This window comes from Drosophila busckii, chromosome 2R, assembly GCF_011750605.1.
Source record: "Drosophila busckii strain San Diego stock center, stock number 13000-0081.31 chromosome 2R, ASM1175060v1, whole genome shotgun sequence".
NCBI classification, from domain to species: domain Eukaryota; kingdom Metazoa; phylum Arthropoda; class Insecta; order Diptera; family Drosophilidae; genus Drosophila; species Drosophila busckii.
In genome coordinates this window covers 4,446,248-4,474,009 of record NC_046605.1, presented here as the reverse complement: position 1 = coordinate 4,474,009, position 27,762 = coordinate 4,446,248, and the positions used below count along the sequence as shown (strand labels likewise).

Genomic DNA, 27,762 nt, shown 5'->3' with positions numbered 1-27,762 from the left:
ATATGTTTTTTGTATTTAATTAGTAAAGTTCAGTTGCTTAAAGCGCTTTGCATTTGTCGCTGCTTATGTTATGTTAAGTTAACAGCTGCTGTTAAGTCAGCGCAGTCAGCTGCTAGCGATAGATCAGCAACGTTTCGTTGTAACTATCGAAACAGCTGATCGTCAATTTGAATTTTAAATTACAATGCCAATGCATTTAATCAATTAAAAATGTGAATTCTAATTACTAAATAATTATTAGCCTGCCTGCGCGGCACTTGTTGTTTACATTTACATTCAATTTGCATTAATTGCCTGCCACAAAAACGCAAATGGTTTTTCACATTGATAAACTTGAAAATCCAAACACACACTCGTCGACAATAATGTGCAAGCATTGATATATATTTTAATTAAGCGCGATGCAAATATCGCATTATATTTGATTTATACAGTGAAATTAAGCGCAAAGTGACAATCAACAAAAACTGAAGTGGAAGTAACAAAGTGAAAGACAAAAAAGTAAAAATAAATAAACACTCAAACGTCCACTCGTATTGAATGCACAAAAGCGTTGTGTTTTCAACATTTTGTCCATTAAAATCTCATTAACAAACGCACAATGGCTTGACAAATAATTTGAAATGCTGGCAGCACCTTCTTTATTGCACATGGAATGGACATTAATATATTACGCATACGCCCCAAAGTATCAGCGCAATAACGCGTACAAGCTGCTGACAAATGCATGCGCATTAAAATGCAAATAAAGCACTGACAGTCAAGCCTATCATTGACTCATTAATTTGACAGCGCTCATGCTGCTGCGGGTGGGCATATATCAAGTGAATATATCACATAGGACTAGAGACACAGTAAGAAAGTGACAGTCACTTTGCACGTGAGAATGGTAGCAAATATATCTAAGTTGACTTTTATATTAATATTATTAAGCAAATTTAATGTGTAAATTGCATTTAATTATCAAGCGTCAAGCTTTGGCTGCAGTTTGTTTCTTTCTGTGCATTAATGAGTGCGCCAAGCTCTCGCTCAGGTGTCAACTGTGCCGCCAATATATACTATAAGCATGTGCACTAATGAAAGCAGATTTCTTAACAGCGCAAAGCAAGGCGCGTGATTTATTAGTGTACTTACGTGCTGCTATTTGTGTTGTTGCTTTTTTTTGTTTGCTAGCAGCGCAAAGTACTTGGTCCACATTTTATACTTGTAGTACTGCATGCTTATAGGCGCCTCGTTTGTCATTTCAACAAACTCGACTGAGAAAAAACAACAAAGTAAACAATGCCTAAGCGTCATTTGTGCTTATCTTCCAAGCCAGAGCTTCAGTTGTTGTTGCAGGAGTGTGAGTTAGCCAAGCTGTCTTACAAATTACTTGAATACTTTGCGCCTGCTGCTGCTGCTGCGCCTAAGCGGAAGTGAAAGCATTTTACAGCCACACACGCTGCCATTCCATCCTTGGCTCAATCATAAAATCAGAACTTTTTTACCCTTTACAGCATAATCGCTGCAAGCATGTGTGTGTGTGCGTGTGTGTATAGCGCCGTTGGCTGCAATTGTCTTGTATGTTGCTTATTTCTTTTTACGGCTCTGTAGTTGGGCGAGCTGCCAGACGCGCGCACGTGAACAAACACATTAGAGCTGAGACTTGATAAAATATATTTTAATAAGCGCGCAGATAAGATAGAAATTTACTAGAATCTTAATACAAAACTGTGTCGGCAGATTAGACACATTGACAAACTAATGCTAATAAAAGTTTTACAGTCATAGATAACAGCAACTGTTAACAATTTGTTGTTTGTTTATTAATGTAATATTAAATTCGTATATATTTTGTACGTTGTGTGGCAGTCTTTGCTCTGTCACAATTTGCCATCGCTAGTTGGCTTGCAGTTGGGTTAAGTTAAGTTCGCTTTAGGCCAACTGGCGACTACGACTTCATTTGGCACTTAAGCCCAGATATTTTTATTATAAAAGGGTTGTGCTGTACTCTCTCGCTCTCTCTCTGTCTCTCTCTCTTTTCTGTGTAGTGCTGCCATAAAACGAGCTACTGGTTACTCGTTGCGTTTTATTGCTAACCAAAGATATTGTCATAGATTTTGTGCCAGAAGCCGCGACGCTCGAACATTGCGCTTGCATTAGCCTGCTGCATAAAGAGCTGGTAACGCTGGAGTGTGGAGGGCTTTAGCGGTCCCCAGTTGGGCAGTGGCTCAAAAGCTTTGCGTATGCGCTGCCAAAGGCTTAAGCTGGCGGGCTGTCGCCTCACCGCCGGTATGGCCCAGATGAGCAGCTGACCAACGCCAAATGCGCTCAGACACCAGCCAAATGCTATAAAGTAAAGTAAATTGAAATAATAAAATGCAAGCGAAAAAGTGCAAACTATAAAAAGCTAAAGTAAATATACAAAACTAAATAAATATAAAAATTTGATTTTAAAGCCAGCACTCACCATAAACACCCGGCAAGAACGTATAATCCTTGTACTTGACTGGTTCATATAAAGCCAACATATAGATGAGAATTGTGAGCATCATTAGTGGCGTTATGACCGCCCAGCAAATGCGATAATACTTGGAGGTCTTGATGCCCAGCATAAACTCCACATCACGACACAAACGCTTGACGCCATAGATCCAGCCAATGGTAATCAACTCCACAATGGCCAGCACCAGCGCCACAAAGGTGGCGCCAAAGAAGTCCAGCAACGTCAACAGATACTGTCCACCAGGTGTGATGTAAATCAAGCCCAACAAATAGCCCGCAATTGAGATCGTAACCACAATATGCCACTGCTTGATCTTTGTAAACTGCTCCTTCAGCACAGTGGTGAGGCAGGAGACCATGCCCACATTGCTGCCAATGCCCAGCACGAAGAGCATGAGAAAGAACAGCACAGAGAAAACCTGCGGCACCACCTTGAACTTGGCTATGGCATCGGGATAGGAAATGAACGCCAAGCCAGTACCGCCGTTCACAACGCTCGATATGTCTGTTGTATTATTTTCATAAGCCAAATTGCCTAGGATGCCAAAAATAACAACGCCCGACAGCAGCGAGGTAAACGTGTCCAGGCTGGTAATAATGTTGGCATCTCTGGCAAAGATATAAAACATAATTTAGTGCATTTTATAGGCCAAGCTGGGGCTGGGCTGGGGCTGGCACTCACCTGTAGATGTTCTGGCCAAAGCGATTGTAGCTCGAGTACATGATAATGTTGCCAAAACAAATGGCCAGCGAGAAGAACACTTGGGTAACAGCTGCGTACCAGACCTGGGGCTCCAGCAGCTTGTGCCACTGCGGCTTCAAAAAGTACAATACGCCATCCAGTGCACCCGGCAGCGTGAGCGCGCGCACCAGCAATATGAGCATGACCACGTAGGGGAACAAAGCCAGAAAATATGAAGCCTTGCCGGAGCTTTTGACGCCTTTGAACATAATGCTCGCTATGGTTATCCAGGCAACGGCCAAAGCAACAGCCAGACTCCAGCTGGGATAGCCGATGCCATCATCAATGCTCGCCTTCTCGCGCAGTATGACGTGACTGTGTGTGCAAAGATCACAGAGCTCATTCATTAAAAATTCGAACACAGCACCACCAACAGCAGCAGCAGCAGCTGCAGCAGCAACAGCTACTGTATGTTTAAACTTACGTAAAGTAAAACTCCGCCGAGGTTGTGCGCACTGCGCTGCCATTTGCCAGGCTTTGAAATTGTGTCTGCGGCGCTGAATCCAGGCAACTGTCTCCCCATGCCTCGCGACAGTAGCTCCAGGGCAGCGTCGGATAGAACGATTCCACCAAATAGCGCAATGTGAGCGCCATTAGCGTGGCATAATAGGTGGTCACAATGCCAGTGGCCAGCACTTGACCATAGCCGATACCTGTGCAGCAATTAAAGCGGTTAAGTTAACAAAGCAAATATTAGAAAGTTCAATACACAGCTACAAAAAATACATTAAATATAAAACTAAAGCTACAATAAGCACTCTATTTGATATTAACAATTATAAAAATATATTAGACATATGTAAATATGTTTGAAAAGTGAGCACTTTTAATATGTATATACATGTTGAACCATTAATATTTAATATACAAAAAATGTATGAATGAATTATATAGATAATATTAATTTGCTTGAAAGTTCAGCGCTTCTAATAAATTTTTGCAGATTTTTCTAGTTTAAGCAACTGATAAGTTGCGACTCTGCCGGCCAAGGCGGAAGCAAACAATTTAAATCTTTGAAACATATCAAATTTAATCTTTAAATACATTTTTTTTAATAAGAAACGGAAGATGGTTCAGCTAATAATAATGTTGTACTTATTAGATTCAGTTCTTTGCTTAGTTGCTTAGTATTTGTTGCTCACCCACCTCGCATTATGGGCACCATGTCGTAGATTTTGACGCTGCCGCGACTAGAAAACTGTCCCAGCAGCATTTCCATATAGTAAACTGGCTTGCCCACCAATATGAGAACTATTAGATAGGGTATGAGAAAGGCGCCGCCGCCATTTTCGAGCGCTATGAAGGGAAAACGCCACACATTGCCCAGTCCCACGCTGAGTGCAATGCAGGACATTAGAAACTCCATATCATTGTTCCAGCCATCGCTGCGCTTGCCCTGCGCAGCGTCTGCCGACTCCACATCAAGCGGCTCTAGCGCAACTTTGGGCTTGACACTTGGCGCTTGGCCATTGGCTGCAGACTCTGCTTGGTTTTTATACTCGCCCGGTATGGAGTTGGAGGCATTAAGTTTGCCCACAAATGCTGGATTCAGATAACCATTGTTGTTGCTGTTGCTGTTGTTGCCGTTCTGTTCCATGGGAGCTGCTGCAATTTAAAAACAATTGCTGGCATTCAAGTTGCTGTAGTTCAATACTAATTAACAATAAAAACCAGTTTCGAATGTAAACAATGCAAGTCACTGACCTACTGACTAGCTTATGCAACAATTAGACGTTTCATTCAACAAATTTAAACAACAACAATTGCAACACTTGCATGCGCTAGCCCTAAACAAGTTTCCGCGGCATTTGTTTGCTGACTAACTTGAACGTCTTTCGGCATTTGCATTTGCTGTCAGTTTGCGTTTGGGGTTTTTGTTTACTTCGCGCTTATCAACGTGGCCAACAAGCATTGTGCGAATTTACGTTGAGTTTGTGACTGAGCAGTTGAAATTTCTATGTGGTTTACTTCAATGTGGTTTGCGTGCAACAATGCAACAACTTAGCGAAAGTTTTGTTATATGATCTGCGGCATATTAAGTATACGCTTTCAATTAATATATGCACATCCGTTATGTCATTTGAGCGCTAGAGCATGCACAGTTCGTTGTGTTCTCTTGCACTTTTGTCTGTCTGCCGACTAAAGTTCAACACAATGTGCAACGGCGTCATGTGCAACAGGCAACATGTAATTACCAAACTGTTGCAATGGATTAAGCTCCAAGCTCGAAGTTATTTTTGTTTGTTCGCATTTACCACTGAACGTGTCATAGTCGAAAAATAAATTGAGTCTCTGTGTGCTACGTTTTGCGCTTGTTTAATCAGGAATATAATTATTTATTTATATATGTTAATATGCAAACAAATAATCAGCAACATTAAATTCAGCCAAGCTGCGCATAATTTATATTTGTAAACAAATGCTCAATTTTCCCAAAAAATACATTCGTTCGTTCGTTCGCTCTGAGTGCGCACCTTGACCTAGGGCGTGTTCTTGATTAAGGTTCGTTCCACTGACAATCTCATTATTAAGCTATAGATTAGGTACATCAATGTTAAAGCGCTGATATAAATAGATTGATAGCTCGAAAATTGGGCTGCAATAAAATTAACATTTTATGCTTCTATATAATGGCTTTTAAATTAACAATAATATTTTATGTTACTGTTGAATTATTTATAAGAATATAAGTATCACATTTTTGCCACTTATATGTTATATTCTTTTTTATTTACGTATACTTTATATTTAATTTTTGGTTTATTTATTTCTGTATTTAATGTTTATGCTTCTAACTTTATTTTTAGTTTTAGTCTAATAATTATTTTTAACCCTTTATTTATATTACAGCTACAACTATTTGATCAATTAATGACAGATTATTATCAGACACGCACACTTATTGTTAAAGCCATTAATCATCCCAAATTATTGTAAACTTTTTTGGTGGATTTATTTGCTTTGCTGAAGAGTGCGAAGTTTAGGAAACTGGTTTTAAGCTTTAAGACTTCAGCTGCTCAAATATGATTTTGCATTTCTATTTACATTTATTATTGAGCTGTCAGTTTTGCCGCTCTAATCACTTGTAACTGGTTTCCTGATTTGTTCACTGTTGCTTTGGTTACACAGCTGTCATTTGTCATAAGTGCTTGCAACACATATTTTGTCTATAATATTACGGGTTTGATTAACTGATTAAGTTTTATTTTATTTTAATTTCTTTACAGCTGCTGCTGCTGCTAACGAACGAACTGTACACGGCGACTGCCAAACGATCACTGAGCGCGTTTCCTCAAGCGAGCAACTGTTAATGCTAACTGGGCCCACAACTTGACCTAAGGTAAGTTGTGGCATAATTTAAATTTTTTGTGTTAAAGATTAGCTCGCAGCTGCGATTAGAATTTATGAGCAAAGTCTGTCGAAGCGATAAGCCTGGCTTAAGACTCTCTAATTGTAGAGTATATAAGAGTTGCTTAGTGTTCGCGCTATAAATAAATAAAAATGCATTTTATCTAACATTCACACACATGTTAAATGCATAAAATCATTTGTACTTGAGTCATTATTAAGGTTGTATACTGCTTGCTTATCTTTTCTTTTGGGCTTTTTACACTATATATAAACTTTGGGAAATTAAGATTAGGAAGCAGCCTTGCTTAGCAGTGTAAATTGCGGCTAAACAATTATCGCACTTGTTGCAAACATGTTGTATTAATTAATTGCTGTTTGAACAATTCAATTGAACGATAAGCAAGTCAAGTGTACTATATGCTTATTACTTTCAATTATTTATCTGCCACAATTGTTGGCATAAACTCATAAAAAGCGGCACGTTATGAAATTTCATTTTAATGCTGGTTAGGCGCATGTCTAAATAAATAAAACTGATTGCCAGACATATGTTTTTATGGCTTGAATGTTTGTTGTTAGCCAGTTTAAAATATTAAATTGCTTGCCCTAATTTTAGCCACCGTTTTTTTGTGGTGACTTGCCAATTCATATACAAAAATTAACAACAAATTGACCGCAATAAATATATGATTTTTTCCCCATTTGATTTAAACAATTCAATTAAAATTATCATTGCCGCTGCAGAGTAAAAAAACTTGTTATGGAAAGCAGCAACAAAAATTGATTTATCGCGCCCTTATAAATTAATTACAGTAATGGCAATTATTATTTTTTTATGTATATATTTATTTTCTTTATTACTTATATTGTGTATAAAAACATAAATACCTTGTGTTTGTGTAATCTTTGCTGTTGACTGTTGACAATAATGAAATGTTTTAAGCCATTTAATCTGTAATTAATTTTTCAATACTCGCTACACTTTATTTATGTTTATTTATTGCATTTACAGCATAAATAACATATGGCTATAGAAACAAATGCACGTGTTATTCGCTCAATTAATAAGTTAATTAGAGTTGTGAGCTTGCCATTGAGTTTGGTTATCAAACTGATAAATAAAAAGAAATAATGCAAACAGTTTTCATTTGATACAATTGATTAAACAAGCATAAAGAACTTTGCTGTACGTTACAAATACATAAAAAATAAAATTAAATATATGATATATTATTGTAGCGACATATATTATAAAAAATTGAATAAACATGCTTTAAAAATAAATAAGATATACAAACAATTTGTTTAACTGACTCAATTAGAATTTAAAGCTCTCACTTTTGTGTTGCATTTAACGCACTTTAGTTTGTAGTCTATAACTCAAAGGTCAATTTAAACAATGCGTAATAAATCGACTGCTAATTATGGCAGCGGGCCTAACAATTGCTACCTGTCTAAACTGTGCAAATTTATGGGCAAACGAATGTTGAGAGCATTTGACATTAAGCAAAAGCCAGTTACAAATTTTCGGCAGTCATTTATCAAGCGGCAGCTCAACATAAATCTTTAACGAGTAAATCGCAATGACAACTGTTTAACTGCCACTGAACGAGCTGTCACCGAAGCTAAACTAAAGCCATTGCTTTGTGTCCTTTGTCACGCAACTCGTTTTTGGCAGGCGCGACGCGCCGCAGAAGGCATTAAATTTTATAGCACATTAAAAAACAAAAGACGCGAACTGAAAAGTATCGCGCGGCTTCGCGGGTTGTTGGTCAACAGCAGGTTGCGTATACGCCACGTGGCAGGTGACAGTTGCTGCTTGCCACGGCAACAGCTGCTGGCTGTTGGCTGCTTGCTGTTGATTTATTCAACTGCTAAAAATGCTTAAAGCGCAGACTTAAGTTAAAAGTGATTGCTTGTAGTTTGAAACTAAGAAATCTAAGCAAACTTCCAGCTGTGTTTTAGTAAAAGTTTTGTCAATGCGACTAGCTCGTGTATTTGCAATTACTTTTGCGAAGTAAGTTACCTCAGAAATTTGTTTACGCTACGCAAATCCATTAACATGGCCACAATCGCTCGGCCAGTGCATTTCATATGCAATTCAATTACGTTTTCTTGTTGCTGGCGCAGAGCAATGCAAGAGTTATTCAAGATATGACGAAGATTAAATGCTCTTGTGGAATTGCTGCAAGTTGTAGCCACAAGTGCTGCATACTTTTAGGGCTGCATTAATCATGCGCTCGAGAAACAAATGAAGCTGTTGCATAACACGCATACGCCACATTGTGCAGTCACTGTGTGTGCTGTGCTGTTTATTAAGTCATTGTTTGGACTGTAAGCGCCAGTTAAAGTCAAATTCTATTACATTGTGATATATGCATGTTGGCCATAAAAATGACTTAAGCACACGCCACAGCACAAAAATAACTTCACTCCACTTGGAATCGCACTCTCGCCTGCCAGCGCATTTCGTGCGTATAAAAATCTGCAATTCATGCAATTTACATGGAAAATTTGCTACACAAAAAAGAACAGAAGTGAAATAAGCTAAAATGCCAGCACACACACAACACAACACAACAAAACACATGGCTGTATGCGAGTGTGTGTGTGAGTTTATCAGTTGTGCTTTGCATGTCAAAGTGTTTGTGCGTTCGGCATTTTAAGCGTTAAATTTTTACTGTCAACAGTGTCTGCTACACTTTGTGACTAACGCACGCGTTAGATAATGTCATGCACTTGTTTTTGCCACTGTGCGCTGTACTTTGTGGTTTTACCACTCAGCAGCAACGGCAGCCAAATTAATTTGCTTAACACACGTGTCGCAGAGCTCAGTGCTATCTATGTCTTAAATAGTTAAGAGTCGTTTAAATAGTTTGTAGCGCACCAAAATTTATTTAAACATTTCTTCTTCGCTTTTGAGCTGCTTGCCATAACTGTAGGCTATGAACCAAAACACAACAATAAACGGTACTGCAAATATATAATTAATATATGATTATTTAAGTGCACATTCACTTACTTGTAAGCAGTGACCAAAGTATTGCTTCGGATAAATAACTCGTTTCATTAACATGTTGCACAAATATGGGCGCATATAATCCAATTGAAGCTATAGATAGTGCTATGAAGCAATAAAGACAGCCGCGTATGCGCTGCAAACAAACGAACAGTTAATTATATACTTGCTATATAGTCACGTGGCTCACCTTGCCAGCGCCAACAATAAGCATAAAGGCGCTTAGAAATTGTACGCCAAATGTTGCATCTTGCAGATGATTAAAGTAAGGAGCGCATGCATTATATATGCAGCAACAACTGAACTGATCAACATAGAAACGCGCTATGCTCAGCGTCAACTCCAATAGGCCCACAAATATGCAGCTTAGCTGCAAATTATTATTGATGCACGACAACATCGTTGAGCTCTTGCTTTAATTATTTGTTTTCAAATAGCTAACTTTACAGCTTGGCCAACTAGGAGCTGCTATGAAAGCTCACAGAATTTTTGGTTTTCAACTTGGCTTGGCTTAAGCTGGGCTGCGCTTCTTTTGCAGCTGTGGGCAATATGCTCTGCAATAGCTGCACGTCATTGCTTGGCATAGTCGCATTTGTTGGCTGGCTCTGCGCTTCGGGCTCGTCCGCAATTTCCTTCGTTACGCGCTTACCTTCCGGTGTTATAATAAGTATATGCATGATCGTATATCAATTGGAATGTTATGCAAGCGGACAGCGTAATTTGTTCGTAGAGTGCCAAAAGTACAATTCTGAAGGGGCCACCAATTTTGTTAGTTTGCTAGCTAGAAAATGTATTAATTTTGATTTGAGTGCCAGAAGTAAAGTGTGTTAAAGTCGTGGCTTGCTTAGCTTGAATTTTGCCTTTCTTTTTATATTTCAGTGCTTGGCTGCTGCGGCGCTGAAAAGTAGGCAATAAAAACGGCGTCGCACAAAAACCAAGCGCTGCCGCATTTTGTGGCACATTCTGTGCTTACAGCATGTATGTGTATGTGTGTGTGTGTGTCTTAGTGCAAAAAAACATTTCTCAGCATACGCCCCCAGCACGTGTTGTTTGCTTTCACTGTTTGCCAAAAGCTGCGGCATGTAGAACATAATTAATTCAAATTAATTACAATTTGTGTCTGTGTGTGTTTGTGTGTAAGTGGCATTAGCGCTTGTGGCAAGCCCACAACATAAGCCATAATGCTGATGATAATGATGACAATGCCCGGCAACATATTTCAACAGATTTTTACGAGCCTTGTTAGTTTTTAGCTTGAACAATGTGCTGCGCTCTCTGTCAGCAGCCAAATCAACATATTTGACGCCCAATTGTTTGCCTCGACCTCATTGGCATGAAAGTGCAACTCGAAACTGTTGCTGGGTGGGGCGGTGCCTTAAAGGGCATTTATAAATCAATTATGCAACGATTGCACGCTCATTAGTGTCAAACTCAATTAACGCAGTGACAGTTTTGACCGAAGCCACAGGCCCAAAAACCATGAGCACAACCTTCGAGGGCAAACTGTCAAAGTTGAACACACTAATGGCAGTTTGCCTATAATGGGAAACAGCTAGTGGCGGTTTAAGGCAGACAAAGGCTTGTCTTAGTACTTAGAATAAATGTATATTAGAATGAAATTAAATTGTGTTTAAATTCTTACACTAGGCAACAAAGCAGTTGGACAAGCAGTTAGCTTTTTAAAGTTGCTGGCATCGTTTGCTGCTTAGCAATATTATAATTTATAGCTCACACCTAATTGATTGATGCAACTGCAAGTTAATTGAACTATGACTATGCCTTTTGTAATTGCAGCTGTTGCTTACTCTAATTATAAATTATATTTGAACTAAAAGCTTTTCAGCTTAATGGTAATAAATTACTTGAGCTTATGGCTGGCAACTTTACTCTTAGCCCACACACATGCTGATTGCTTTGGTCAATATATGTTTGGTTTGCCTTTCTTTTGAGTCTTAAGCGACCTTCGCATATAGTTCGACTTTAAGTCTGTCAAGCGTGCGCTATTCAATTTGGACTTGACAATGCGAACTCGAGAGCGCTCGCAGCTCAGTTTGCTTAATGGGCTTTGCTCACAGTTTTCTTGTTTGCCATTGAGCGAAGCTGCACAACTGCTATATCATAATTGCAATCTTGCATAAATGAGCGCACACTTAATGCTATAGGTGCGCTTATGCATGTGTCTGTGTGTGTGTGTGTGTTTGTTTGCTTGTCCTTCGCAGCTCAATTTTAGTGTGTGCGCTTTTTTATTCGCAGCAAGCAGCATCAACAGTCGACTGTATGTCCATGACACACTTGTATGCTTGTATGTGTGTGTGTGTGTATCTGTATGTGTGTGTGCTTTTCGTTGCATATCTCAATGTTTGCATCTCTGTGGCCAGGCCTTGCGCTGCTCTGCTCCGCAAACATGTTGGCCGCCGCGCTTATTATTGTTGCTGCTGCTGTGGCTGTTGCCGATGTAGCTCACAGCATTGACACGTGTTTTGTTTGCACTAACTGGACGCCCCACTCACACAGTCAAACAGTCGCTTATTGGGGTCAGTTCGCTTTGCACTTTGTGCACAGTTTTCTTTGCAACCTGCTGTCGTCTCGTGTTTGGCCACGTTTGGGCCATTAACACTCAATCATTAGCCAATATTACAGGCACTCGTGCATCAAATTAAAAGAGCGCACAGCCAACCAATATCATCATCAATAACAAGCACAGGCGGCAACCCAATGAACACGTCTTGATCAACGTGTGCAATTAATTTTTGTGCGGCGACAAATAATTAGCAAAGCAGAATAGCAAAGTCATGGCTAGTCAGCATAAATAGCACAATAGTTAAAGCTTTGGCCACTCAGTAGCTTAGTTGGTGCTATGCAGCGTATACGTAATTTAGCTTTAAGCGCTTGCTTTATGCAAATGTTTGCAGCATTAGCTCTGGCGAATCTGCATCAATTTTTTACCCTTTGCAAAGAGCGCATAAAGTGCATTTAAAATTGCATTATCAAGGACACCCACACATGTGGCACGGACACCTGTGCGACTGACTGCCCCGCCCGCCCTTATGCAAATTTTTATGCCGTCTCCCTTTGGAACGCTCGTGCATTTTATGTGTTCAACAATTCGATTTTATTTGATTACAATTTTTAGCCAAACGCTTTTATGATTGCTTTGCTCTGCAAACTCAGCGCAGTCTGCAGTCAATTAGCAGCAGCAGGACTCTTTAAACATTTGTTTACTGGCTCTGGCTTTGGCTTAATTAACATTAAATTTTTGGCGCTGCTTAGAAACACAAAATTAAACAATAAAACGCGGCACAGCAGAAAAGCAAATTGACGCTAAATTGGCGCTTAACAACTGAGCAGAGTCTGAGACGAGAGAGAGTTGCCAACCGCCTACAGCGGCACTCAATTAAAGTCCAACTGATGTTTAACAATTTAATTATAAAAGTTAACAAGTTTAAGTGAAACTGCCAGCTGCCGGCCCAGCGCACAAAATATGCCATTGGCATTTACAATTTTATGCAGTTGAAAATATGTCAATCAACAATTTTTAATTTTAGCTCAAATATTTTTATAGTTTTTATGCGTAGCAAGCATAAAATGCTTTTAAAATAAACAAGCTAAATAAAAGCTTGAGTATAATTAAAGTTTTCAATTGAATTTCAGAGCCAAGCTTAAGTTTAATATATAAATTATAATATTTGTTTTTGTTTGCTTTAATTTGAGCCTCAATTTCGATATTAAAATTGTTCATTAATTGTGCTCTAGCAATTGTTTTAATTAAGCTCTGAGCTGCTTATTGAAATTCCATTGGCTGCCACAATTTGTGGCACAAAGGCGGCTGCATTCGTTAGGCAGGCTAAACGACTTTTAAACATTTTGTTTCTAATTATTGTGCAACGTTTTTTTTGTTGTTGCTGTTGTTGCTTTTTAGTTTGTCTGTCTTGTTGCTATTTATGCTTTTAGCTGTTGCTTTTAGTTTGGCTCTTAGTTTTGCTTTATGCTTAAGAGGCAGCTGCACTTGCGCTATTTTTAATGAGTTTTTGTTGTTGTAGTCGTTGTTGCGTTTTGTTGACCAAACTTTAGACGCTCGACTGACTGACTGACTGGCCGGCTGACGGAGTGAGAAATTGACCGCTTGACTGCTTGACTTGCACTTGGGGCACTCGAAAAACTAATCAGCGACGGTAAAAGAGCCTGCCAAGTGCCTGCTGCAAGTTTTATGCTGCTTGGAGAATTACAAGCCCCCACCCCCCACACCCCAGCACCAAGGCAAGCAACCATTTTGTTTTTTCTTGCGCAAAAGTCTTTACAACATAATTAAGACTGTTTCAGGCAACTTGAGCACGTTTAATGAGCATGCCACAGTTCGTGGCAACATTTGTGTTTTAAGCAAAACTTTCGGTCACTTTTTTCGGCCAACTAAGCCACCCAAACCACCCCCCGTGAACGCTCGCAAGTCTGCACTTGGCTGTTAGCCGTCGTTACTTATCTTTGCTCATTTCCTTTCAGTGCACTTTTGTATTACATTAACATGGTCATTATCTGGTGTTATACTTTGCGCTGCATCTAATGCTCAGCTCCAGCTCCTGCTCCTGCTGCTGCTGCTGCTGCTGCTGCTGCTGCATTTGGCGAGCCACTTGCCTGTGCTTTTTATTATGAATTATGGCTGGCGTACTGCTCCTTGCCATCCTGAAGTGGTTTTCCTTCCGCTGCGCGCTTGCAATTGCATAGTTATTATATATTGTTATATTTGTTGTTGTTGCTATCTGTTGTTTGTTTCCATTTGTTGCCACTTTGCACCTCAGCAGCCACACCCCACCCCCGCTTACGCTTCAGTGCGCCATTAAATCTGGCGTGTCGTTTGGTTTTAAGTGGTTACCCCCAAATATTCTTGCCACAAGCCCACAGAGTGCTCTGCTGCCAGGCTCAGCGTATTTAATTTTCATTATAGGCACATGACTGCGCATAAGTGTTGGTCACTAATAGCTTTAGTTTATTAGATAGGCAGCTTATTTAGCTTAAACGTTCATAAATACAAAACTAAGTCGAGTTAAAATTTAAATGCTAAGCTAATTTAGTTTGCTAGCTGCATGTCAGCTTCGATTTTTAGAGCTTGAACTCAGCTTGACAACAATCGGCTTCAATTAAATAGCCTAACCAACAAAACCGTGGCTTTGTTTTTAATCCTCTAGCCAGCGCTGAAAAGCAAAGCCAAAAATCCTATTAAAGCTAGTGCACTGCGCTTTTTCTTAATTTCTTGCGCTGCTTTTTTATTTCAATTTATTTTTTGTAGTTTGTGCGCTTGGTGCTAAATGTCAGCAATGCAATTAAATTGGGAATAGGCAAGCGAGATGATGAGCACAACGACAACAGCAAAGGCGCACAACACAAGAGCCGAGCAGCTGGGCTGAGTCGGAGTCTGGGTGGAAATTATGAAGCAAAATTGGATTTAAAAAACAAGCTCTGAAGCTCTGTGGCCAAGGCACAACGTAGAGGAAGAAACTGCGGAGCCATTAGCGTCGTTTCGTTGACAATTTGCAGAATGCTGTGGCTGTGGCTCGTGGCTCTAGCTGCTGCTGCTGCATTTGATGAGTTTAAAGAAGGAAAATAAAATTGTAATTAAACTGCGTTTTGTTGCCCTTGCATTTATAAATAATAATAATCATAAATATGGCATAATAAGGCAAACCAGACGCTTGCCAGCAAAAGACTCTGAATGCAAATGAACGCGAACAAAGCGCTGAGCTCAGCTTGGCTGGCAAAAGTTATTATAAGCATTTAACTATTAAAAAGTTGAACGGCAACTTCATAGAATGACGTGCGAAAAACAACGCGCAGTGTAATGAAAGCAACGCTGTTGAAATCCAAATACATGGCTAAGGGTTCTGCAGCTGTAAAAAGGTTTTGGGTTATGAAAAAAAAAAGTAAAAGAAGGCGAAAAAACACTTTAATTAAAGTGAAATGCAAACATTTCAATTAAGCGCCGGAGCTAAGCTGATTCCAATCTGACTAAAAGGGATAACTTCCGTCAGACGTTTCGTTTTTGCCTTTTGCTGCCTCAAGGGTCGCCGTCGCCGTCGCCGTCGATGTCCTTTATCGCCTTTTGCTGCGCTGGCCACTTGGCCGTGCGTGAGTTCAAAGCTTAAATGTTGGCTGTAGCACAATTAAAAGTACATTGGCATTTGGCTGAGGCGCTGCGATTGACATTAATTTTGCATTAGAGCCAGCCAAGTTGCTCATACGCCGCCACGTTCACCACAAAAATTAATTCCACAGCGCGCCAGACTAAAGCGCAGGCGATAAAAAGCAATAACTAAAACAAGCACAAGTGGCTGGCTGGCTAGCTAAAGCCAAAGTGCGTCCGTTCGTCCAAGAGGCGTGCTCCAGCTTTTATTTTATTTTCCAATTAAGCAAATTGCTACAGCCCCAGACGCTCAGTCGTCCCGTCGTCGCTGCCTCAGCTGAGCTTTTTCATTGTATAAATCACGTCAAAGTTGCTGCTGCTGCTGTTGCTGCTGCTGCTGCTGTGTTGTGTTTAGTTTCGCATACGGCTTGAGTACACATCAATAATGCAGCTGCTTGGCTGGCAAAGTCAATTAATGTAACAACAACTCGGCGTCGATTGAGTTCAAGGCATTTAATTGTAGCAAATCTCAAGCTCATGTGCGTCTACAGCTAAGCGCATTACTTGACTTTCCTTTGAGCGTAATCGCTGCTGGGCAGGCTCAATTTGTATTAGTTGCTGTGTCATTGTTATCGCTTTAATGGGCTACATCGATAATGTCGGCTAATGTGGCCGTTAAGTCGGCCCAATGAGGCATAAGTCATATAAATAGATAGCTGAAGTGCTTCATATTTGATTACATTAAATTTCAAGCAAGTTAATATGTTAAAGCAATAATGTCTGCTAATTAGATTAAGTGAAGTGTCAAACAGCAAGCAAGTTGCAAGTCGCTTCAACTACGCTCAAGCGCACTTCAGCAACTGCAGCAGCAGCAACAATTGCAGCTACTACAACAACAATAATACATTTTTCTTTTCTGCTCTCAATTACAGACGTGGCAGGCATGTAAAAGCTGCACTACTTACAATGTGGGGGAGCAGAAACTGGCACAACAACTTTAAAAGTACAAACCAAGTGCCACAGCGTGGCAACAATGCAAAATGCGCTGTCAGCAGTTGCAACATTAAAAGCAAGTCAACAGCAGCTTAAAACATAATACGCTAAAGCCAACGTTAAAGCAGACAAACGAAAGACAGCAACAGACTGAGTGTAAGAGCGAGCGAGCGAGACAAACAAAAGCAATTGCTGTACGACAAGAAATCTTTTGTTGTAATTAGTGGGCTGCGCGCAAACAGACAACGAACTACAGGCGGCAGCTAATGCGGAAACGGAAGTGCAGACGCAATGAAAGTAATAGGCAACAATTCAGCTCTAAATGTTTCTTAGGCAGCAGCAGCAGTCACAACAGCAGCAGCAGCAGCAGCAGCAACAGATGCAACTGCGATCATGTGTGACGTTGAGAAGGCAATCAAAAGCCATCAAGGAGCTGACAACCAAGATGCTGAGGACGACGATGAAGAGCAGCAGGAGCAAGCCGAGCGGCAGCAGCTACAACAACAACAGCGACAACGACAACAGTCTGGCGTTGGATCCCAGCGCTGTTTATCGCAGCTGCTTAAGCTGCTGTTCTCAGCGCCTGGACTGGTGCTGCTGGTCGCTTGCTATGCAGTGCTGGGCGCTTTAATATTTCCGCTGCTGGAAGCGCCACAGGATCTAAGCAAGTCCGCTGCCATTGCCAAAAGCCGCGAGGATTGCCTACGTGAGCTCTGGATCATTACGGGTGAGTTAACACAATTTTACATAAATTTATAATTTTAATGCCGCATTGACCATAAATTGAACAACAATTTTTACGCATGATTTGGCGCCATGCGGCGTATGCGTATTAATAGCAATTAATACTAAACAAATAGCAACGTTTTAATTGAAAGCCCGGTCCAGCCCAGTCCAACAACAGAAATTCAATATTCAATGCACAAATTGTATAAACACTAAATTGTCTGTGCATAGCCAAATATTTGCACAACGCAAAAATGTTGTGCAAAATTTTACAAGAGCTTTGAATTAATTACTTTGTCACTCACTCACTCACTGCGCCGCAACATAAACTGTTTGTTTATGTTTAGGGCCAAAAAATATTATTATTTTAATGCCAGCTTATGTTGATTTAATTATGAATACACAACTAATTAATTAAAGAGCAGCAAGATACTTTAGCTTGCGCGCTGTTGATAAATTGCTGTAGTCTGCTTAGTGTTTATTTAATTTTCTAGCTGCAAATGAAGCAAAAGCTTGGAGTACATGAGCAGCTAGCTAACATTATTTATTAAAATTACAATTAATTATTATTTTAATAAGCGGCAAGCGCAAACAAGCGACTGAGCTTAAGCTCAAAGATTGCAAAGCAGCTAAAAAATTAGTTAAATAAATGGCACACCTTTTGTATATGCTTAATATAAATTATTAATAGAGAGTGCTATTTATTTATATAAAAATTCAGTTTAGACACATATTATTTATAGCTCTGCTGCTCATGGCAGCATTTAAGCCATTTAAAAATAAGTACTATATATTCTATAGCACTTAAAGCTTAAATTTTGTGCCTCAACATTTGCATTCAATGCTTTTACACAAACTGTGAGATATTTATTCATACAAGACGTTCCATTTGCTTACAGCTTAGAGCTTGCTATTGAGCATTTCAACTAAATTTGAATGTGTTTTGTATAGTGGCAGGGCGTAGAAATTGCGCCCTTAGGGCTTTAGGCGTATGCACACTCAAGGGCAACAGGGCGTCAAGTGGGCGTGCATGAGTGTTGTTGTTGTTGCTGCTGCCGTTGCTGTTAACAAGCATTGACTGTAGCGCTACCTCAGTAATTTGCAAGCGAACAAGCAACGCCTCAAGACACTAAACAAAATCAATGGCAGCAACAACATTGAGCTAAGGACGTCACTTGGCCCTGCAGCAGCCAAAGGTTAAAGCTTAACAACAAGAAAATTGCATAATTACTAAAGTGTCTCTTGGTCTTTTGCTGTTGCTATTGCACATTCTTTTGCCAAGTGGCAATTTGCTTAGTTGCTGCAGTTAACCTGTTTAAATAGCGCTGCGGCTAATTGCTGCTTTATTCCTTATATTTGCAGAGAAACTAAACGTGCTGTATGAGCGCAACTGGACGATGCTGGTGCACGAGCAGCTGCGTCGCTTCGAGGGCAGCATTGTGGCAGCAACACGTCCTGGCAGTGCGGCAGCTGTAGCCCAAGGCCAGGGCAATGCCTTGGGCTACTTTGGCTATGATGCTGGCGATGCGCATAGCTGGAGTTTCAGTGAGGCGCTGCTCTATTCGCTGACTGTGATAACGACCATTGGTGAGTATTTTTTTAATTTAGAGCCTTTAAGCTGTTTACTCTCGACCTCTGGGGCATGTCATGCTTGTAATAACTGTAAATATTTACATTGCTGTGGGCCAAGTAAACATTCAAGGCATGCCTACGCATAGTTGGTTAGCAACAAATATTTGCATATGATAAAGTTCAGCGCACGCTGAATTTGATTAGTCGCTCGGCTGCTGCCAAGACAACAATTAAGGCTCAAGTGTGGATTGGCTAACGAGCCACAAATGTGCGCACATAACTTGTATAGAATGCTAAGCATAATTAACTGCAACACTGGCTGTGTACTAAGTATGAATCAATTATTGCTTACAGGCCACGGCAGCTTAACACCGCGCACATCGGCCGGCAAGCTGGCAACAATATTCTATGCGCTCTTTGGCGTGCCCTTGATGCTCATGTGCCTGTCCAGCTTGGGTGCATTGCTGGCCGAAGGATTGCAGTGCCTCTATCTGCGTGTCTGCTGTCAGCTGCAGCGTGTGCAGCAAAAGCAAAAGCTGGGCCATGCAACGCAGCAACGACGTGGGGTAAGTCAAACAGTGCGTATGATTGATACGATTTACAGCAGCAACAGCAGCAGCTGCACGCCAAGCTTATTGTAACTTTATTGTGCTGCTGCATTTTTTTTTATAAATTTTAATGCGTTTGCTTAAGTAACTTGCAGCTGAAATAACTGTGAAAAATGTGAACAGTAAACTGCTTTTAAAACTCTTTTTTTCGTTATTTTGGACTTTAGCAACATTGCTTCATGTTCTGCTCATGGTCTGCTCCATGCTGCTGTTCGTGCAACTTTTGCTGCCGCAACTTTTTGCGCTCACTGCGTTAAAAGTGTTTTTTGTTCTTGCTTTGTGACTCAAATCTACTTAGCCAAACTATTGCAGGCTCTTAATCAAGCATTTTTTAAACTGTTTTCATATCAGCTGCCCACTGCTTTAGCTCTTGTTGTTGTGAGTTTCTAAGTTAGGGCAGGTTTGGGAGCCTGCCCATTGACTAATGAAAGCGTCTAATTTAACTGTTTAATATGCAAATTAGAATGCTTGCATTAAACAATATTTAGCCGAGCAGTAAACAAAATAAACAATCTACATACATTTAAAAAGCTTTAATAATGAAACCGTAAAAAAATGCAATTATAAAACAACTTATTTCATTTTGAATATAAAAGTTCAAATTGAATTGGGTAAATCTGAAGGATATGAAGAAGGTAAGTATCGCGGCTATACAAGGTAAGAAAGGTAAGTTGTTGGTAAAGTAAAGTATAGTGCGCTCTGATTGGTACAATAGCCACGCCCCAATAATGAAGCGGTAAGTGCTCAAATGCGATTGGTCAAGTGCTCAACTTATCTGTGCAGATCTGCAATAGGCGTATCTTCAGTCTCATTAGAAGACCAGATTCGCGAATATGCCTGAGAGCATATTAAACTTTGTTTGTTGCTTAAATGATAATATACTTACCCCTACTTACCATGTGCATCACACTCAGCCATTCATTAATTGTTATCCAATTCAAATTGAACGCTAACATTCAAAATGAATTTTATTTCTTTCTTAAATTTAAGAAAACCTTTGGTTATTGATTTGCAGCACAAAGTTGTATGAGAAATGAGAATAGAAATACTTGTTCTGTACCATTTTTATGTTGCGTTGAACATATTGTACAATTCGAATGAGTACAAAACAATAGTATACCCATACTTATGAGCAAAAAACAGCAAATAAACAAATATGAATCGTTTCATAAAAGCTGTAAAGCTGCAGCACGAAAAGGGCATCCGATTTCATCAGAGTTGTATGCCTTGTTCGTACTGTTAGATGCATAAGAATAAACGCATTTAAACTTGGAAAGTCTAAGATTTTCGATTATTTGGCAAAAAACGTGATCTAACCCCTGTAAATTTTTGCCAAAATTGATGCCGTCTTCAGTTCTTATCATTCTAATTTAGAGGCTATATTCAGCCAAAAAAAATTCGACATATGTTTTTAGGGCTTAATTTACTCATAAGATACTATAAATAAACTTATGCTGTTGTGTTTCGGATCAATAAAAAATGTTTTTGAAATAGTTATGGCAACAAAACCAATGCTGAAGAGATAATTTTGTTTTAATTTCAAACTTTGCAGAGCATAAACTCGGCTTGAAAAAAAATCGATCCCAAATGGCTTACACGTTTATATGTTGGCTTGGAAAGCACAATTAAAATGAGTATAAGCTTGTATGATATAAAAATTATTTGGCGAAGTTTTGAACAAAATAGTAAACTAACAAGACAAATTTTTGTGAAATTTCGCACTTTGATAAGCCGTAGTCAGCGAAATGTCGTCCGATTTCGGAGTTTCATGCATTGTTAGACTCTTGAGATGCATAAGAATAAAACTGCATACAAATTTGGAAAATCTAAGTGATTTCGATATTTTGGGCAAAAAACAACGTGATGTAAACCCTGTAAATTTTTGCCAAAAATGATGCCGTCTTCATTTCTTATCATTTTTTAACTTTGAGAGGCTATATCTCAGCCAAAAATGATCGGACTGAAGAGTTTTTTGGCTTTATTAACTCTTGGGATTGTAAATAAAAATATGCTTTTGTAATTGTTGAATTACAAAGTTATTTTGACTAAGTTATGGCAATAAAACCAATGCTGCAGAGTTATTTTTCGGCTAATTTCCAACTTTGAGAAGGTATAACTTAACGAAAAAAAATCCTACTGAACTGTTCTATGCCATTAAATGTTGGCGTTGAAAACACAATTCAAACGAGTGTAAACATTAATGCTTTAAAAAATTATTTGTTCAAGTTGTAAACAAAAGAGTAAACGAAAAGGACAAATATTAAATTTTGATAAGCTGCAACTCAGCGAATTGGCGTCTATTTTTCGAGTTCCATGCCTTTATTAGACTAGTGAGATACATCTGCACAAAACTATTCAAATATATATTTTTAAACTACTGATCACCCCGTAAATTACATTCTGTCTACGCCCGTGCTCGTAAATGTTGCTCTGCAAAATACACACATTGGTGTGTTGTATTTCAATATGGCAAACGAGTTGTAATTAAGACAACAGAAACCTTTTAAGTTTGTTGCTAACATTGGGGAACATTCTGTTTGCTTTTTTGTTTTTGACAGCAAACTGAAAGTTTGTAATTGATTTGAGCAAAAACTTTTTTTGTGGGCATTGTGCTGCAGATTGTGGAGAGTGGAAAAAATGTTTCCTTTTGCTTCAGTCCAGTACATCGCTATTTTATTTGCTATGATAACAGAATAAAAAAGTTCCCTGTCGCGTTTCGAACCTGCACGCTATAAACATATATAATTTGTGGACCTTTTGCTGAAAAACTGATTGCCAGGCCCTTTGCATGTTTTGTGCATTCGTGCATAAGTTTTGTAAGTCATTTGTTCCCATGTAGGTACTGACATTTTGCTTATAACCTGAGCTATGAGTTCCGTTATGTAAGGCCTAGAAAACTCAAACACACACAAAGGGGGGAAAAGGTAAATAAAATGTATAAACAAATTTTTTAAGGCTCTGCAAATAATTTCAATGGGCAAGTGCACTTAGCATTGAGTTAAAATGAAAATTTAGCAAGTTATAAATATAGTAAATTTGCATATTTTGCCAAAACTACTCGCTTACTTTTTACAATCTACGTAGCAGCTTGATTAGTTATAGTTTCTTATATATAAAATACAAATTGTTTATTTTGTACAGTGTTTGCAATAAATAAATTGTTGTTTTAAATTAATTTGAGCAATTGCTTTATTTTTATTTACACACGTTTTTCATTTTGTCTGTCTGATGTTTATTGTAGCTTTACGCAAAAAAAAAAAAACCGAAAATCTACATTAATTGCCAATTTATGTTGTCAATTTTCTTAAAATATTGCATATTGCTTGTTTAAAAAATTTTATATATACTCGCTGCGGTGTGCAAACAACTGAATTGTGGTTGACAAGTTATACAATTCAGCAATTTGCGTTTGTTGCCGTTGTTCAAATATAAGAAAAATAAAATGTTAAACGCGCGTTTTTGTGGCAATTCATTAACATTTGCTTTGCGTGCAAATTTGCTTAATGGAAATTCGCACTATGGCCGCGCAAACAGGACACTGATTTTAATGAATTTGTGCAAAGTAACTTTTGGCCTGAACGAAAACTTGCCAAAGCAGTCGCCTTAAGGGCTGACACTTTAAGAGTGGCGCAAGTAACTTTTACAATTTGACTGGAGGGTCAGTAGCCAGTGACTCCAAATAAATTCCGAGCTAAGTGAATTAAATGAGTACGCCAGTCAGACAGTCAGCACTTTAAAATGAACGTTTTGTTTAACTAAAAGCTTGCAGTAAGTTTTCATTTATTCAGTGCTAAGTTGCAAACAAAATGAAAATAATAAATAAAATTTCATGTAACGCAAGTTAGACAGAAAAATATTTAAAGACATTTGGCTGCATTTAAAATGTTAAATAATTGTGGCAGCTTGTCATGTTTATTTTCATTTATATTTATAGGTTCAATTTATTTTGTTTTTAAATTATTATTTGTGCAGCTTTTACCTTATTAAGCATGCCTGCCACATTGTTGCAACATGCGCTGCATACAATATGCACTCACTCACTTTGTATGCCATTTGTTGAACAAGTTTAGTCCATCAGTCTGGCAGAGTGAAAACTTAAAGCTGCGCATGACTGGCTGCAATTGAAGTATAAAGTGTTGACTGCCTTGCATTTAAGGGCTCATTAGGGCTTAATTCAAGCTGTACAAATCACAGCTGGCTAGTGTCGAAAGTCGTTGCTGCTTTTTTGGGTGGCGTATACTTAACGTTGGCAACCACAAGCACATGGCTCATAGCTCTCGCTCAGCTTATGCAAAGGGAAATGTGTGCTCTGGCCAGTGGGCAGTGACAATTGATAAGTCCTGCGGTTTACGCCAGGGATGTGTGCGCTCATGGCTTGAATTATTATCAGCATGTTTGACTCGTTGACATTTCGCCTTTGCGATTGCCCATTGCTGTGGACGTTGCCTTTTGCAATTATCATGATACTGAGCATGCGAAACGGTTTTCGGGGCAACCGCAAACTCTCATAGTGGCATATCATTTGTATGAGTTGTGTGCGTGCGTGTGTGTGTGAGATTGCTCATCAGGCTGCCACAGAACCGCAACTAACATGATGGCAACATGATGGCAACGCAATCTGTGTGGCAAGCATAAGACACAAGTATAACAAGTTGTAAATTTAAATTACAATTTCATTGACATTTTATTTAAACAAAGAAAGGTGCAAAGTGCACTCGAGCGTATCAACTTGGCCAAGTTAATTGCAAAGCGGTTTTCAGTATTTGTGCTAGGCTCATCTACGCTTGACGAGTTTCTGCCCGACAGACAGACAAAAAGATAAAAACAACAAGAGTAATTTGGCTAGAATTGTGCATTCAGCACTAAACTTGTTAGCATTTGCTGATTGCTTTGGCCAATGGGACGCTTTGATTGAGCTTTATGCTGATTTAAACGTTATTTCTTTGCAGGCCAATTGCAAGGGCTGCAAATACGATGCGGCCCAGAGCGAGACCAGCCTGAACGATTGCTATGATTATGAGCAAAAGCTGACAACGGCGACGACGACGACGACGACGACAACACTTAAGCAAGAAGGTGGGTAAAAGAGCAAACGGAAAATGCTGCTGGGGGGTGGCGTGGGGGGGCGTCATAAATTGTATTGTCAGCACAACAATTGGCAAGTCGTTAATCAACTTTCATATGTCCTTTTCATTGTTACTGCGGTCACCAGATGCCTGTCAATTGTTGCGCACTGCAATGCCAAGCAAGTTGAATCAGCAGCAGCAACAGCAACAGCAGCAGCAGCAACCGGATGTCATGCTAATGACAACAACAACAGCAGCGGGAAATACATTGCTGAAATATGCACCGTTGCCACAGCAGCAGCAGCAGCAGCAACAACAACAACAGTCAATGCATTACATAAACGCCACGCAGCAGCAGCAATTATCGACAGCAACGCTGCCGCGACAACATGCACAGAATTTCGTTGCAGTGCCCAGCAGCATGCTGCGTTTCAATGCCGCGCCAGCCGCGTTGCCACTAGGAGCGCCACCGAATTGTTATGCGCCAGCAACAGCAACGATTTACTTTCCATTTGCGCCAACAGCAGCAGCAGTCGCAGCAGCAGCAGCAACGACGGGCCAGCAACCGTTGGTTAAGTATCATACGATACACTTGCAGCCCGCTGCCAAGCAACAGCAACAGCAGCAGCAGCAGCACTGCTTGCTTACCACACTGGATGCAGCACCAACAGCTGCGACAGCAATGCAACACAATGCGGAGCTAACTGCAACCACTTTGGAGAGCATCACCTTGCCACCACCGCCAGCCTATCAGACGAACAATATGCATGGTGAGTATTGCACAAATAACAATTAAGTCATTGCGTATACGTAAAATTTTCATTTTTACTTTGAGCAGTGCGTTAAGATGCAAGCATTACGCATACGCCACTTTGTACATGCATTATATAGCAATTTGCAGGCAACAACATTATCATTATCATTAAGATTAACATAAGTATTACGTGACGAGCAGGCCAACTTAACGACTTTAAAAAAACTTCTCGACTGCTGTGGCGCCAGTCGCAAAAAAAGTTGCAAAAGGCAAGCAGAGAAAATAAAAGGGCCAAAGCGTCTGCTGCATGCACTTGAAGCTCAGAAGGCACGCAGCAGCAGCCTGCACATGTGCGACAGTTTTATTGACGATAATGATGACTTGACAGTTGCCATTTGGCACTTGCCACACTTGCTACACTTGCTGAACAGTTGTCAGGCAATGGCCAAAAAACGGCAGTGGTCGTGAGTGCCCTTCCCCGCCCCTAATTTTTTTGGGATGGGTCAAGCTTGTTGTCTCCTCCCTCCATATCGCTATACAGCCATGCCTACTTCCGCAACCTCTATCTGAGCCCATGCCAAAACTCACTTTAAAGCCTTAGTTTAACAGCGGTATGGGCTGGCCTTTTGCCCCTAGGGGGCCTGGCTGCCTGGGCGTCTCTAGCGCGTGACAGCTTTACACAAGTGGCAAGCACTTTGAGCGCGCAACAAATTGCAGCCAATATTGTCAATAGCGTGGCAGCAATTTCAATGCTGCAGCTTAATTATTTCAAAACAAAATACTATACAAAGCATGCTCGTTACACTTGCCCGAGTGTACAGTTGGCTGCTGCTGTGGCTGACCACACCATTAGCGCTTGTGCCACAGACACAAAAAGTTGCAACAAACTGTGGCACAGCACGTGTGCGCTCCACTCCACTCCACAGTCAGTGGCAACTTTGAGTAAATATTTTTTGAAATTGGCCATGTCCTCGCTTTGACCACAGCGCAATGTTGAAAGATGCAGCTTTGTCCTGCACAAAGGCAACCACTGCCCACTTAGCAGTAGCAACTTGTCTGTTGCACAAGAGGCAAAACATTTATAAATTTAATCAACACTTGATCAGCGCATTTGTAGCAATTTAGATTTTAATTAATGTTCCGCCAACATTGTTTTTGTCAAATTATTGTTCATCATTTGTAGCTTATTACTGGCACATACTATTTGCAACCACTGTGCTGCAAGCTGTTGCCATTTTCCCCTATTTTGGCAGCTGCTAATGAAAGTCAACGACAAAGTTTTCACTACAAGTTGCAGAGCAACCTTTTTGTTGTTATTTTTTGTGCTGCCAACAATGTTGCAAATCCACAGCCAAATAAATATACTAACTTCGTTGCCACTAAATGCAGTTGCCAACAAACCCCCACTTAGAGCCGGAAGTTAGCAATGCCAATTTTTCAATGAAACTTTGTTAGCTGTTTGTTTTTTGCGCTGGAATTTATTTAAATAATAAATTAAATCAACACATTGTTTGCTTTTTTCTCTTTCCTTCTTCTTTTTTTTTTGCTGCCCACAGCTGTGCGTCGCGCCAAGTTGTTGACAAAGCCTTTGGCGCATGAAATCAATACACATCAGTTTGCTAGTGTTGCCGCAACAGGATCGAGTGATTTAACCAACAGGCATGATTTATTGCCGCATGCATTATCTACAACAGCAACAGGCACGGCAACAACAACGGCAGCAGCAGCAACAACGCAGAGCCCGCAGCTGTCGACGGGCATTAAAACAACTGCAACAATGGGCGATAACAGTTTTATGGCCGCAGGTGTCTGTGGCAGTGGCCATGCGGCAACTGCAGCAACAGCGCCCACAACAGCAGCAGCAACATTGTCGGCGCTGCTCAGCTCAACTGGCCATGTGGACATTATGGAAGACGAGGATGAGCACGAACGTGAGCGCTCGAGGTATGTTGTGGTTAGCAAGGAATGCTCATTACTTGGCCAGCCCATTTGTTAGTCAAGTTTTTCGCAAATTTAATTAAAATAGCTTTAAAAGTTAAAGCTTAAATAGTTGCGTCAAACTAATGTTGGTTTATTTTTTTTTAATTTCAACAAACTTTGCGCACGTCGGCAACACTTCAGAATTTGTTTGCAGGCTGACCTGCCACCCTTTATGCCCATGAATTGCCATTTGCAGCTGCAAGCAGCGCTAAATTGCAATTGCTTCATTTTTTATTACATTTCGCGCATTTTATTAAATAAAAATCCAGCTGCTGGTAATTAATTTTGACAGTGAACCTGCTTCCATGCTCGACCGACTGCTCGCCTCGCCCTCGAGGCGTCTCCCGCCGTTTCT

General features: G+C 39.9%; 3 protein-coding genes across 4 annotated transcripts in view; 1 reads left to right on the top strand and 2 right to left on the bottom strand.

Moving 5' to 3' along the window:
- Positions 1-27,762, top strand: part of LOC108594633 — a 36,771-nt gene that overhangs the window by 6,892 nt on the left and 2,117 nt on the right. Inside the window, exons 2-8 of the mRNA XM_033295063.1 lie at positions 6,454-6,566; positions 16,641-17,428; positions 18,790-19,014; positions 19,354-19,565; positions 24,557-24,683; positions 24,820-25,443; positions 26,984-27,371. Of these exons, the coding sequence (XP_033150954.1) occupies positions 17,095-17,428; positions 18,790-19,014; positions 19,354-19,565; positions 24,557-24,683; positions 24,820-25,443; positions 26,984-27,371 (1,910 nt within the window). The 5' untranslated portion in view covers positions 6,454-6,566; positions 16,641-17,094. The remainder of the gene's footprint in view (positions 1-6,453; positions 6,567-16,640; positions 17,429-18,789; positions 19,015-19,353; positions 19,566-24,556; positions 24,684-24,819; positions 25,444-26,983; positions 27,372-27,762) is intronic.
- On the bottom strand, positions 1,701-6,456 carry LOC108597113 (sodium-dependent nutrient amino acid transporter 1). 2 transcript variants are annotated; one of them, XM_017983489.2, is made up of 6 exons: positions 6,124-6,228; positions 4,373-4,831; positions 3,651-3,879; positions 3,167-3,541; positions 2,450-3,093; positions 1,701-2,328 (listed from the first exon to the last, which is right to left on the bottom strand). In XM_017983489.2, the coding sequence occupies exons 1-6, from the start codon at positions 6,146-6,148 to the stop codon at positions 2,075-2,077; spliced, it is 1,986 nt and encodes a 661-aa protein (XP_017838978.1). In that variant the 5' UTR covers positions 6,149-6,228; the 3' UTR covers positions 1,701-2,074. The 2 variants fall into 2 exon arrangements, with proteins under 2 accessions (XP_017838978.1, XP_017838979.1); XM_017983490.1 differs by lacking the exon at positions 6,124-6,228 and adding an exon at positions 6,272-6,456 and having other exon boundaries at positions 2,075-2,328.
- On the bottom strand, positions 9,450-10,423 carry LOC108597170. The gene is made up of 3 exons (XM_017983584.2): positions 9,787-10,423; positions 9,600-9,732; positions 9,450-9,550 (listed from the first exon to the last, which is right to left on the bottom strand). Exons 1-3 carry the CDS (start codon positions 9,994-9,996, stop codon positions 9,471-9,473), a joined length of 423 nt encoding a protein of 140 aa, XP_017839073.1. The 5' UTR covers positions 9,997-10,423; the 3' UTR covers positions 9,450-9,470.